This window comes from Mus musculus, chromosome 2, assembly GCF_000001635.26.
Source record: "Mus musculus strain C57BL/6J chromosome 2, GRCm38.p6 C57BL/6J".
Classification (NCBI taxonomy): Eukaryota; Metazoa; Chordata; class Mammalia; order Rodentia; family Muridae; genus Mus; species Mus musculus.
The window spans coordinates 29,961,161-29,975,234 of record NC_000068.7 but is presented as its reverse complement, the minus strand read 5'-3'; the positions used below and the strand labels follow the sequence as shown (position 1 = coordinate 29,975,234).

At 45.1% G+C, this 14,074-nt stretch overlaps 1 protein-coding gene across 11 annotated transcripts in view; it reads right to left on the bottom strand.

Annotated features, from left to right (window-relative positions):
• Sptan1 (spectrin alpha, non-erythrocytic 1) overlaps window positions 1-9,675 on the bottom strand; it is a 65,892-nt gene extending 56,217 nt beyond the window's left edge. For 7 of the 11 annotated variants that reach the window (XM_006497809.2, XM_006497813.4, XM_006497810.2 and 4 more), the window contains exons 1-2: window positions 9,450-9,580; window positions 6,409-6,459 (exon numbers count right to left, since the gene is read on the bottom strand). In XM_006497809.2, the coding sequence (XP_006497872.1) occupies window positions 6,409-6,441 (33 nt within the window). In that variant the 5' untranslated portion in view covers window positions 6,442-6,459; window positions 9,450-9,580. Of the gene's footprint in view, window positions 1-6,408; window positions 6,460-9,449 lie in introns of all 11 variants that reach the window. The other 4 variants (NM_001309460.1, NM_001177667.1, NM_001369325.1 and 1 more) reach the window with 1 other exon arrangement.
• Window positions 9,676-14,074: the final 4,399 nt, after the last annotated feature.

Below are 14,074 nucleotides of genomic sequence, written 5' to 3'. Positions count from 1 at the left end.
AAGTATGTTCCAAGCCCTATCTACCCCCTGCCCCATCTCTGCTGCACTACACTGTAAGGAGCAGAGCACCTAGACCTACTTCCTCCTGGTGAGCAGATACCTACTGTCTGAAACTCCTAGTTCTGGTGTAAGGGCAGTTAAGAGTGCTCATTTAGTCTGTTTCCTGCTTTCCTCTAGTTTGTGTACTGCATCAGTGAAGAACTGTCCTGCTGAGAAGGCTCCTAGTGTCTTGTGTGTGTGGAATCACGGTCTGTATGATTTGTCTGTATACTGTTCAGGTCAAAATTAGAAAAACGTCTTAGGAGGATGAGCTTTAAGGCTAAGCCAGGAGATAAATCTAGAGGCAGGCTGAACTGTGAACGGAGTCCCACCTGATTTCCTGTACCCTGACTGCTTCTAGCATCAGCAAGTATTTACAGACATAAGGTGCTCTTACTGTGTTCCAATATCATGCTCTGCTCAAAGAAAGTTTAGACTCCTGTCTACAAAAAACTGGGTAGGAATGATAGCAGGTTACACGGGGGAAAAAACCCAGAGACTGGGAAGTAAAAACTCATCTTCAGTAGGAAATTTGGGGATCCAACCAGAAATGTTAGTTAGGAACAGTTTCCCTTTGCTGGACTATCTAATTTTTCTTTTCTGCTCCTAAGGTGAGGAAGTCAGATAAACCATGGGTGAGAAGGCCATCTTAATAACTACCCACTCTGAAGTTGGACCAACAACGCCTGTGGACATTACCCTTACTTTTTATGTTCTTAAACTGAGTTTGCTCTGCTGTACATATTGTTAACTCTCTTGGTATGGTAACAAGGATTGTTTCTAAACATTTAAATGTAAGAAAGGCAATTTGAAAGAAATACAACTTTAAGCCAGGTATAATGTAGCATGCCTATAATCCCACCACTTTGAAGGCCGAGGCAGGGGCTCTCCTAAATTTAAAGCTAGCCTGGTCTATATAGACTAAGTTCTAGGCCAGCGAGGACTACATAGTGAAAACCTGTCTCAGAATAAACATATATGCTTATTGACTAAATGACCAAGCAAATTCAAAAATTAATTTGCAAGGAGTAGGGTTGGGGGCTGGATAATGGTTCTCTTTCTCCATATTGTAAAACTACTTCTAAGGCAAATGTTAGATTTGTGACAAGAATGACAAATAATCTGCTAACTAAAGATATTCAACTAGGTATCACCAATCAGTTGGGCTTCGCAGAATGCTCCCTAAGGAAGCCAAACTCTCTTCACTACTACAGGCTGACTTCAAACAACTCAGCAAGACACAGCCCTGTACCTCGGTAGGTAGGTGAATTGAAAACAACTACTGTCAACTCTTACAATGGCCTTCAAAGTTCCTTAAAATTAAAAACCTATCCAAGTTGGTGGCACATGCCTTATGATCAACACTGAGGAGATTAAGAGAGGATGCTTTCCAGCTGGAGACCAGTCTGGGCTATCCAGTGAGACCTCCCCTCCCCCATCCAAACAAACCCCGGAGGGTTTATTTATGCATTACCATTGTCTTTATCCACAGGAAATGGTAAGGGGGGGGGGGGGAAGGCACGCAGACAGTAGTAGTGCATGGCTTTAGTCCCAATACTCAGGAGGCAGAGGCAGGCAGTTCAAGGCCATCCTGGTCTACAGAGGGAGGCCTAGGACAGCTACACAGAGAAACCCTGCATCAAAAAAACAAAACAAAGCAAAACCCAACAGGGCTGGAGAGATGGCTCAACAGTTAAGAGCACTGACTGCTCTTCCAGAGGTCCTGAGTTCAATTCCCAGCAGCTACATGGTGGCTCACAACCATCTGTAAAGGGAGTCTATGCTCTCTTCTGGTTGGTGTGTCTGAAGACAGGGACAGTGTATTCACAGAAATTAAATAAATAAATCTTAAAAAAAAAAAAAAAAAGAAAAGGAAAGGAAAAAGAGGAAAACCATACAATGATTATTTAATTTGCTTAGTCACAAAACTTTTTTTTTTTTTTGAGACAGGGTTTCTCTTTGTAGTCCTGGCTGTCCTGGAACTCACTCTGTAGACCAGGCTGGCCTAAGAACTAAGAAATCCGCCTGCCTCCCGGGCGCTGGGATTAAAGGCGTGTGCCACCACGCCCGGCTACAAAACTTCTTAATAAGCATTTTCTCCCAGGAAAGATACAGCTATAATGTGGAATAGTAACCATACTAAAAAGAGTTATTGAATGATACCGTGTCTTCAGGACTTAAGTGTATGTTGCTTATCTGGTCTATTACAAAAATTCACATTTTAAAACTCATTTAGCTGCCAGGGAAATCACATTAGCAGCTGAACCTTGAAGCTCAGAATTACAACCCAATCTCCTCGAGAGGGTGAGGCTGAAGGAATGAGTTCAAAACTAACCTGAAAATTCCTGTCTCAAAAATGATGAGGGTGGGGGGTGGGAATTCTAGGGAGAGGTAGCTTTCCCTGGTACAGTGCTTGCCTGGTATGTGCAAGGCCCTACGTTCAAGCTCCAGTCTAGGGGTTGGGGATCATATCTGGAAGCAAGCCTGTCTGATGGACCAAACATCCTCCATCACAATACCGAAGAGTCCACCTGAGCCTCTCTGCATGGGCTTATTAGCCTGCTGCTAGTTAGCAAACTGCCCCTACCAAAACAGGAAGACCATCCAGACAGTACCCACTGAAGTTAACCAACCTAAAAGGCTCTCTTTGTGGACCCAGTGAAGTAGAAAGAGTCAATTCTATACCAAGTACTTTGGTCAGGCAATAATGGACTTTTCTTTCCTGCAGTAGATCAGCTTACGTCAGAAGGTGGGACCTCTGCCAAGGACAACTGGCTCTCTCTACAGAGCTGGTCGTATGAAAGTCACCACCTCACTTCCACTGCAGATTTTTTACTTATGTTACTGAAAATGATTATTCTCTTCACCCAGTAGACATATTTAGTTGCAAGAATTTCCACTTTCATTTCACTCCTAAAACAATCATTGCTAGACAACATGAAAAAAAATTAAACAAATACAAAAACTACTGTTACCCAAAGATATACAACCTCTCACCCAAAATTATATCAGCAGTACTGAATTTCTGGGACTCTGAGTACCAAATTCCTCCCATGACTGAAGCTGCATACTAAAAGAACCCCACCCCTGTTCTTACAATATGCAGCAGTCTGATAAGGTATACTCCAGAGAAGGTTCCAGACTGTGCCTAACCTAATGAGATTAGCACCTTTAAGTCACTCGGAAGGAAGAATCTGGAAAATGTGCCAATCTCTGCGCGGCAGTGGTGGCGCACGCCTTTAATCCCAGCACTTGGGAGGCAGAAGTAGGGGAATTTCTGAGTTCGAGGCCAGCCTGGTCTACAGAGTGAGTTCCAGGACAGCCGAGCTATACAGAGAAACCCTGTCTCAAAAACAAAACAAACAAACAAACAAACAAAATCTCCAAACTGACCAATCAATTTGTTGCACTAACTACCTAAAAAACACAACAGAGGGGTTGCTTAGGAGTCAACCAACTGACAGTTTATCTCCAGACTGCCAATCAACTCTGATTTTTTTTTTAAATTAAGTCCATGTACAACAGAAAATAAATGAGGGAAAACAAAATGTTCTCTGTACTCTGTATTTTTTGTATGTTTAAGAACAGTGCTTCATTTAGCTGGTCATGGTGGCACTTTTCATCCCATCATTTAGGAGCCAAGGGCATGCAGATCTCTAAGCTCAAGGCCAGCCTGATGTACACACAGAGTTACAGGGCAATCAGGGCTACATAGAGAAATTCCGTCTCAAAAACCAAAACAATGATATGTGAGCTGATCTCAGGGGCTCAAACAAGAATTATAGCTATGTCCTCTATTGTAATGAACACAAAGGACACTCTTACGATGCTGCCAGACCTCATGGGTTCTATTTATTTATTTATTTATTTATTTATTTATATTATTTTTTAAATTTTATTTTATGTGTTCTTTGCTGTTTTGCCTGAATGTATGTCTGTGTGAGGGTGTCAGAAGCCCTGGAACTGGGGTTACAGATATATGTGAGCTGCCATGTCGCTGCTAGGAATTGGACCCAGGTCCTTCAGAAGGAACATCCAATGCTCTCTAGACCCAGATCTAGGTGATTCTAAAGGTATGAAGTTTTAACAACAACAACAACAACAACAAAAATCCGGGGGCTGGTGAGATGACTCAGCGGGTAAGAGCACCGACTGCTCTTCCAAAGGTCATGAGTTCAAATCCCACCAACCATATGGTGGCTCACAACCATCCGTAACAATATCTGATGCCCTTTTCTGGAGTGTCTGAAGACAGCTACAGTGTACTTACATATAATAAATAAATTAATTTAAAAAAAGGATACAAAAGAAAAAAAATCCAAAGATACTGTAAGCTTAAGAATGTCTCCTCCTCATTCTTAACACAAATTTATTTGTACACATTATCAACTGAGCTAGATTCTCTAAACAGAGACTTAAATGAGTATCTTTGTTTGCCAGGCCAGCCAAATGCCAAGAAACAGCTGCTTGAGGCCCTTCTTGGTACTTGGCGAACTGTAAGGTGCCTTCACTAATCTAGAAGCAGTTACATGCCACTATGTATCTACAGTAGGAACATGGAGACACAGCGGTTAGGAATCACACTGTGCTAAGAAACAGACTATGGATAAAAACATTTTCTAACCAAAGGTCAAATGCTTTGGACTCCACAAATCTGGCACCTGTAAGTGAGTGGTTTAGGACAGCCTCACACACATTTCCTAGGCACTTCAAGAAAGAAAAAGTCATGTGACGATGCAAGTCTTTGCTTTTGCTTGTGTTTAAAACCACTGAAACATGCCGAATATCGTGGAGGAAGGAGGGCTTGGCATCGGTTTGCTCCATGGAAAAATTTCGTTGTAATCACCCAAGGCAAAAGCTCACAATCAGTTTGGGTTTTGTTGCTTAGTCAGGGCCCAAATGTGCAGAACGGACAATACCTTTTCTCTGTGGCTTATGAGGCCAGCGTTTTTTGAATCTCAGATTTGCAAAGCAAGAGGACTAACATCCACAGATTTAAAATGGCTTGCCTGGGAACACACTATCAAAGAACTGGTTAGCACCTACAAAGCTGTGTACTAGCTGATTCTCAGATCAAACAAACCAACTGGCAACCAGCTGAGATACAGGTTTTAGTAGCAGATAGGAGAGCAAGCAGAGCAGTAGACAGTATATAAACAAGGCTTTTGGCACCATGAATGAAAACAGTCAATCCTTTTGCTTCAACTACATTCCATCAAGATCTTGGCTCTACACGTCAGCCTTCAAGTTGATTAATTCAGTTCCACTTGTTAGTGCAATTCTGCAGAGGTGAGCACGACTTAAGCATCAAGAAAGCAAGAGATCCATACTGCATTGCATCAAACCCCAGAAATGCAGAGCAATGCTGGGCAACTTACTTCTTATGCTCCCCACATACTATCTTGCTGGTACTTACCTTTCAACCTGCAAAATTCAGATGAAAAGGGTTTATAAGTGCAATATCTTAAGATTCAAGACAACAAAAGGTTATAAACCTTATATAATTAACTGGTCTCGTTTATAAAAGGGGCCTGCCTTGGATTTATGAGCTATAATCATTAGAAAAACCTTAAATTTCTACATCCCACTTTAAAAGTATCAGGACAATTTTAAGCAGTTGTTTTCTTTCTTTCTTTCTTCCTTTCTTTCTTTCTTTTTTTTTTTTTTGAAAAAGGCTCAATGTTAGCAAACATTGAAACACTACACATAAAACATACAAGAATGTTGTTTTGTGTGTGGGGGTATGTGTGTTCTGTTTTTCAAGACAGGGTTTTTTGTGTATCCCTGGCTGTCCTGGAACTCAGACCAGGCTCCTTCAGAGATGCTGGTCTCTGCCTCTCAAGATCAGAGGTGTGCAGCACCACACCCTACCAGAGTTTTGGTTTTAAAGAAAGATACTGAGTTCCATTTCATTCTCAGGGATTATGGTAGAGCTAAGTCAATGGGAAAGGAGATAAACCCAGGTGACAGCACTTGTCCAACTGGAAAACACCATTCACACTATATGTTTTCGGGTAATTTTTCTGAATATCTAAAGTAACTTACTCCCTTGGTTCTTAGGAACCAAGCAGCCATCAATTACAAATCAGCAAACATCACATGCAAACACCAGGATGGCAATAAGAGACCAATATACTCATGCCTTAAGGAGAAACAGAAAGGTAGAAAACAGTAAACATACAACACTTCTGATCATGTGGCCAGCAATCCCAACCAGACTGTCACCAACCTTTCTACTTAACAGAAAGGTCGTGTAGGCAGGGCTTCCCCTTCTGGGGATCATTCAACCTCTTGGACACCAATGTGTCTTCACTGCAAGCCAGGCAAAAACCCAAAAGGCAACACATTTTCTGCATGCTGGTCAAATACCTGAGCTCTGCGCTTACGAAACGATGACAACATGTTGAAGGAATGTGGACTCTAAAGAGGAAGGGGAAGAGCAAGACAACACACTTCTAAGGGCAACTGGGATAGAATCACTTTAAAGTGAAGAGAACAAATCTGTGAAAACACATGAAAACAGGTAAAAATCAAACGGCACTGCCCCAGCATCAGAATCCCACCAGAAATCTGAGCTGTAATCAGGGAGCCCAGGCTTCTGGGAATGGACAATCACCATCACCTAAATGTGCTGCCTTGGCCAATTCATGCTCTCTCTCAGACCCCAGTTTGCCCAAGAATTAATTTTTTTTTTTTCCGAGACAGGGTTTCTCTGTGTAGCCCTGGCTGTCCTGGAACTCACTCTGTAGACCAGGCTGACCTCGAAATCAGAAATACCCCTGCCTCTGCCTCCTGAGTGCTGGGATTAAAGGTGTGCGCCATTACGCCTGGCTCCAAGAATTAATTTTTAATACTGAATGTTCTTTTAAAAATAAATATGCCTCTTCTCATCTACATTCTGATGAAATAGGGATCTTGGGGGCTTTAGGCATTTGCATTGTCAAAGTAATTAAGTAAAAAGATAATTTCATGAAAGCCTAAGTGTAGTAAGGAATTCAAACAACAAAGATTGACCTTGGGGCTAGTTTGCTGGTGCAGTACCTTTACAAAATACAATTATTTCCTACTCAAAACAAGTGTAAGCAGCATGTGTAAGAGATGTGAAAGGTGCCACTCGCTGCACGGCTGTTCCAGCCAGATGGCTCTCTGGCCAGCTCTGCGGACCTCTGCATTCCTGGAATAAGCATTAGCCATCAGATCATGGCATTCCCCTGTAAGGCCACAGCTGACGAGCTGCAGCAGACCAAGAGGCATAGACTGGAGTTCTCCAATAGGCAGTGGGCACTGGTAACAAAGGCAGGCTGCCCTCAGAGCCTCTGTCCTTAGTGCACATTCCACAGACCAGACTCGGGTAGCTATTCCTAAGAGCCATTTCTCAGTATCTGTAGAGGCCCCACCTTTGAGATGAAAGCAGAGAAGAAAAAAATAATAGAAAATTATAATCCAGGGAACTAAAAGATACACTTAATATGACTCTCCCTGCTTAAACCTGTTCATTAGATTACTTGACATCAGATTTCTCCAAGTATTAGATTACTACAAAGCATACAGCCAAGGCTAAAGGCACTACCAGAGAATAAGCCGGCTGCAGCAGCTCCTGCCTGCCATAGGTCCAGCTACTTTGGAAGCTAAGGGTGGAGAAATAAGCTTGAGTCCAGGATCTGAGACATATAACAAGGCCTCCTTTCTTTTAAGAGGGGTAAAAGTCCAGGGTGGTGGCAGCCAGGCTTGTTGGCAGGAGCAATGAGTTCAAGACCAGCTATACCCAACTACATAGATTCAGGATGAGCTACGGGTCAAGATCTTGTCTCAAAAGTAGGGAATAGAATTGCATATCTATATGTCTCCAGGCCTTGGGTTTATCATAAGAACTGTTTCACATTTGTCTGGTATAGGGCAAACTTTGAAATCCATCCTTTTTATCTAGGTCCCTGGATAACAGTCAACACACTTTGAGGGTCCCTTTGAGGAATTAATGACCCAGTTACTAAAAAAGGCTTATTGTTAATTTCCTGCAGGGGATCTACTGCAGCACATTTTTTTTTTCCAACTTTGACTTCAATTTGACCTTTAAAATCTAAGACATTTAGTATGAGTGGGAACCTTGGCTCAATGGCTTCATGCAACTCACTGTTGCTAGTGCTATTCTTAAGCTCTTGTTTCCTGGCTACAAGACACCCCCACCCTGCCATCTTTGATACATTCTGTTTTACTTAAGTCCAATTGCTATGACAACGCAATTTCTGAACACATTATTAAAATACTTCATATGGTTGGTTTCTCTTGTATTCCTTGACAGTCATAATAATTAGCTTTTTGAAAATACCAAGGGTAAAGAACAAACGACTTAAAATGTTTTGGGTCTCTATATAGAAAAACCTGATTATCTGAGAGGCTGAGGCAGGAAAATCCTGAGTTTGAGGCCGGCCTGAGCTATTCAGCAAATTCCAGGCCAGCTGGAGTTACACTGTAAGAGCCTGTAGAGAGAGGGACAGAGACAGAAACAGAGAGATGAAAGTCAACAAAGCCCTATGAAGTGTAGCAGTTCGAAATGATTTCACCCTTTCTGGGACATTCATTTAAAACACACCGACCCTTACTTACATAGAAGCCCTCTTGATGTGTGTGTGTGTGTGTGTGTTTGTGTGTGTGCGCGCGCGTGTGTGCATATGTGTGTGTGTAATTCTAGTACCTGAGAGGATTTTAAAATCAAATTTTTCCTGGAGAAGCATTTCATCAAATTTGCAGGGATAGCTTCAGACAAAAGACTGTTCTATCACTTCACACTGGCACAGCAGTAGAATTTGACCAAAAAAAAACCCCCAAAAAACAAAAAACCCAGAAGCCTTCGACTTAATGTCTTATATAGAAAGAAAAGAGCTGTAAGCTATTAAGTTATTTATTGGATTTGGATCTCCTCCAACCAAGCGGCACCGCATCTAACTATTATACTGGAGCAGGTCGGCACTGGAGAGAAAAGACATTTATTACCAGGAAAGAAAAAGGAGGCCTTTCTGCGGCCGGAGGGCCCGGGACCGCCACACAGGATGAAATTAAGGTCAGCGAGCCCTTCACTGCAGACAGGAGGCTCCGAGAGGTGCGAGCGCCGCAGTTGCGGGCGACGGGCGGTGCGGGGGCGCTCGCGGGTGGGTGCTGCCGAGGACCACCCCCCGCCACCTGCCGCGACGGGTGGGGCCGCGGGCGCAGGAAGGGGCCTTCGCGTACCTTCGGCGGACCGTGACACTCCAGGTCGCCGCCCGGCTCTGCCGCGCCCCGCAGCCCACGCGCCACAAAAGGCGGCGGCGGGGGCCCACGGAGCCGCCCGCGAGGCTCCGCAGCTCATCTGTCCACATCGCTCCGGTGCTCGGCCTCCCGCGGCCTTTCCCTTCCCGCCCACCGCCCTTTCTTACCGGCTCCTGGGGGTGAGGGGCGTGGGTCGCCGCGCTGAGGGCTGCTGAGGAAAAAGATGCGCCGCCGCGGCCCCTGCCTCACGCCGTTCGCTCCGCAGCGGATAGTGACGGCGGCGCGCGCGCACTGTGGCTTTTATAAGCGGCCGCGCGCGCCCCCGCGGCGGCCGAGCGCGAGCGTGAGGGAAGTGCCCCGGTTGGCGACGCGAGAGGCGGGACTCGCTGCTCCACTGCAGTACGGAGAGGACCGAGCGCGTCCGGAAGGAGCCGAAGCTGCGGGGCGGGGTGGTGGGGGTTGGGGTAAAGGACGGGAACGCGCTTGCGAGGGGTGCGGGGCGCGGCACAGAGCGGAGCAGCCGCCGCAGCCGCCCGCCGCGGCGTGGGACCCGAGCAATCCTGCCCCGCCCAGTCCGCCCTGCAGAGAATCTGTGCCGCACCCCTCCGCCCTGGGAGCCCTTCCGAGACTGCGGCGAAGGGCAGGGCGGGGCCCGCCGCCGCAGTCAGGCTGGGGATGTTGCTGCCCTGGCCGGAAAGACGCCCTGTCCCTTTCGGATGATCTCACTGGAATGTTGGCTCCCTCTTTGCACTTTTTCTGGGGGAGGCTTGGCTCTGGAAGACCCAAGTCTGCCTGTTCTGGTGGGGGATGGGGCCAAAAAAAAAAAAAAAAGATGATATAAGGATCCGTGTTTGAGGAGGTGGTAGGGAAAAAAATCCCGGTTAGGGAAAAAAAAAAAAAAAAAAAAGACTGATTTGTGGCGTAAGACTTTATTTCAGGATATGGAGAATTCTTCAGCAATCTTCCTGTTGCCAGTAGACAGAGTGTATTCGTCCCAGTTGATAAACGACATTACTATTTCTTTCCCCAGTATTAATTGAACTTTGCTGTTTAGCTGACACCGCACGTGCTTTGGGCTTTTAATCTCTGCTCTTATTTTACAAGGTAGATGTTGCCTTTCCCATTTTACAAATTAGCATCCTGATGACATAGAAGGTAGCTCTCTCCCCAGGTCAAGCACGAAGCAGCAATCAGAGAACCTAAGATTTGAACACAAGCGTTAAGCAAGTGGGTGCTAGACTTCTGAGAAAAGGAAAACACAATTTCTGTAATTTTTTTCTTATACACAACCCTTTTCAGGGCCTGGCTCTGAACTAAACTCTGTAGCCAGGCTCCCCTACTGCAAAAGCTCTTTCCCTTCCTCCATTTTGGGTGACAGCTGTGTGGCAACCATTGGAGTAGCACCCAGCTCATTCCTGTGTAGTCAGGCAGCTCTGCCAGGCATCAGCCTCCTGGTTACCAAGCCACCCTCCTATTTAAATAATTATAAAGAACTGGGCATTGCTCCAGAACTGGGATGAGGCCCAGTCCCAAGCTTCCTGGTCCTCTGCACTTTGGTTTCTGCTGAGCCTAGGATCTGCAAGGTGACTTCTAAGCTACTCTGACTGTAGGCATGATGGTGAAAGAACATTCCTAGTCATTTTCCTTGGAGAGGAGAGATTTAAAAAATAAAAAAAATAAAATAAAAAGGGAGTGGCCACAGCTCAGCGGCAGCTTCACAGACTCCTGAGATCCAAAAGGCAGGTGCTTGGAGGACAGCATTTAATGCCATCTTCTTTACAGAGAAAACTGGTTGAGGAGCTACTTCCTGGACTGGGCTTTTTTTCCTTTTCTTTTTTGTTTTTCCAGACAGGATTTCCCTTTGTAGTTTTGGCTGTCGTGAAACTTGCTCTGTAGACCAGGCAGGCCTCAAACACAGAGATCCCCCTGCCTCTTTCTCCTGAGTGGTGGGATGAAAGGCATGCAGAAATGCTGTGCATTTCTGAAAACAGCTGATGGTGACCATAGTAACCACCTCTTCAGTCAGCTGCAGCAAATTTAAAACTCAGATGTTCAGCACTGGGTACAAAATGGCTAGTATAACTTAACTCTCCACAATGTCTAAGACCTGATACTTCGGTGGCAAGGGCTCTCTGGGCTGGGCTCCATACTGAAAATAGGGGTTCTACTGTTTCTCCCAAATGCCAAACAAATCCAAGACCTAAAGGGAGCTCTCTTCTGACTGGGAAACTAAAATCCTGCTGGTTGGTCCATTTTCTGATCGGAAGAATGGTCAGGATAACGGCACCCACAGGCACCCACCCTGTTCTCATCTGGCAGGAGAAATGAGCCATCAAAAAGCCATTGCTCATGGTTTCTATTGTTGCTCCCCTCCCTCCCACCAATTTCAGCGCATGCCTCACACTATTATGTGTGGGCATGGGGAAGGGATATTGCAGATAATAACCTTGTTTTTAATGAGAACTTCACAGGGACAAAATAAAGCAAGCACAGCCCAGTGTGACAGCGCGGTTCCGCTCCACGTTCTTGGCCACACCTCTACTGGCCTCCTTACAAGCAGAGAATCCAAGAGAATTCTAAGCTTCTCTTGATTACTGCAGCCCCTAGACTTAAAACTCTAGCTAGCCCTGGTCCCCTGTTCTAAAGGTCAGTTGTTGGTTGGGGAAATATGCTAATTGTTACCTGTCCACTTCTCTACCGCTATCCTGCACTCTCTCTACAAAGTCAAGTGCTTGTATTATTTTTTCCTCCCTGTAAAGCTGATTGGGAAGGATCATGCCCAGAAAATTACTTTCCCCAGAGCTGCAGGAGCAGAGCTGGCAAGCCAGTCACACAACTCTTCCAAACATAGTGACTATGTAAAACCTGAGGGCATTATGCTAAGTGAAACGAGCCAGACAGAAGGACCAATATTAAATGATTCTGCATACCTTACAATCTGCAACTGCTGGGTCTCAGAGATAACAGTACTGGATGGGGGAAAGGGGGAAAGGACCAGTTTCCATTTTGGAGGAGAAAGTTCCGGCAGTCTGGGTTGGGCACTTCTGAACACATTCTACCATGTAGACTATTTCCTAAAACATTTACTACATTTATTCATGTGTGTTATATGAAGGTCAGAGGGCAACATGCACAAGTTGGTTCTCCTTGTGGATTCTGGGGTTCAAACGCAGGTCATCAGGCTTGGTGGCATGTACCCTTCTTAACCCAGAGCCATCCTGGAGTACTGGGATTAACGGCATGTAATTTTTTTGTTTAAGATAAGGTGCCAGCTGTGGCCTAGTCTATCCTGGAGTTCATGGCAATCCTCCTGCTTCAGCTGCTTCAGTGTTATGATTGCAGGAGGTGGTACCACCATACCCAGATTTTCCTGCTAAGCTTTTCATTATCTAGAGCCTGGCCTAACGATGACATAGTCATTCCAGAGCCTAGAAAGGCTTGTAGAGTTTACCATCGCTTGGCACTGTTTCTTACTGCTTTTCTCCATGGACCAGTTTACCTGCTTCGAAAGCACAGGACTAGCTGGGACGTGGCCAGCAGCTCTTGTAGGAGCTCATGTACTTCTTATAGAAGCCCAGGTTCCATTTCCAGCATTATAGATCAAGGCCAACCATCTGCCTCAGAGCAGTCCAAAGTATATGCTTGCTTTTCCAACCTCTCGATTTAAAAGAAAAAAAAAAGTTTTATGTGTATGAGTGATTTTCTTACACTATGTTCATGCCTAGTGTCCTTAGAGGCCAGAAAAGAGCACTGGATCTTTCTTTCCTTTTCTAAAGATTTGTTTTATTTATATGAGTACACTGTTGCTCTCCTCAGAGACACCAGAATAGATCCCATTACAGATGGTTGTGAGCTACCATGTGGTTGCTGGGAATTGAACTCAGGACCTCTGGAAGAGCAGTCAGTGCTCCTAACCTCTGAGGCATCTCTCCAACCCTGCATTGGATCTTCTGAAACTGGAATTACAGTTGTGAAACTCAAGGGTGCTGGAAACTAAACCTGGGTCCCCTGCAAGAACAAGGACTCTTGTTTTGTTTCTTGTTGATTTTTCAAGACGGGGTTTCTCTGTATAGCCTTGGCTGTCCTGGAACTTACTTTGTAGACCAGGCTGGCCTCGAACTCAGAAATCCACCTGTCCCTGCCTCCTGAGTGCTGGGATTAAAGGCGTGTGCCACCACGCCCAGCTCTTGTCTGCTTTCTGTAGATCCACAGGACAACCAGTAAATTCATTAAGTGTAGCAGAGAAAAGGGAAAATTAGTCATGTGCAATAGACTTGTGAACAGCTCTGTGTTCCTAGCACTGAGGGATATCTAAACTTCATTAGGCCAATTCAATCATCCCATATATTTGTAAGTGTGTGTGTGTGTGTGTGTGTGCGTGTGTGCGTGCGAGCGCGCGCACGCCCAAGGCTGACAGGATCTACAAAAGTTGCAACCTACTGGAATTCTGTGCTGGAATTTCCAGCACAACATCAAATGGGTACTAAAGTGATATCAGACAATGCATGACATGACAAAAATTTGGGCACTCAGCCCAAGGAATGAGGGTAAGATGCAGTCAGTGAAAGTGGGCAGACAAGCAAGAACTTGAGCTGCAAAGACAATGGAGCTTGTAGCATTCTGTGGCAAAGAATCTGATGTGCCTGTGTGGAGGTACAGCCATCAGCAGCTGGTGGTCATGGTTTCTGAGGCTATACTATCAGTGGGTATCAAAAACCTAACCTTCCAATGATTTTGGGTTTTTGTTTGTTTTTCCAGACAGGGTTTTTCTGTGTAGCTGACTGTCCTGGAA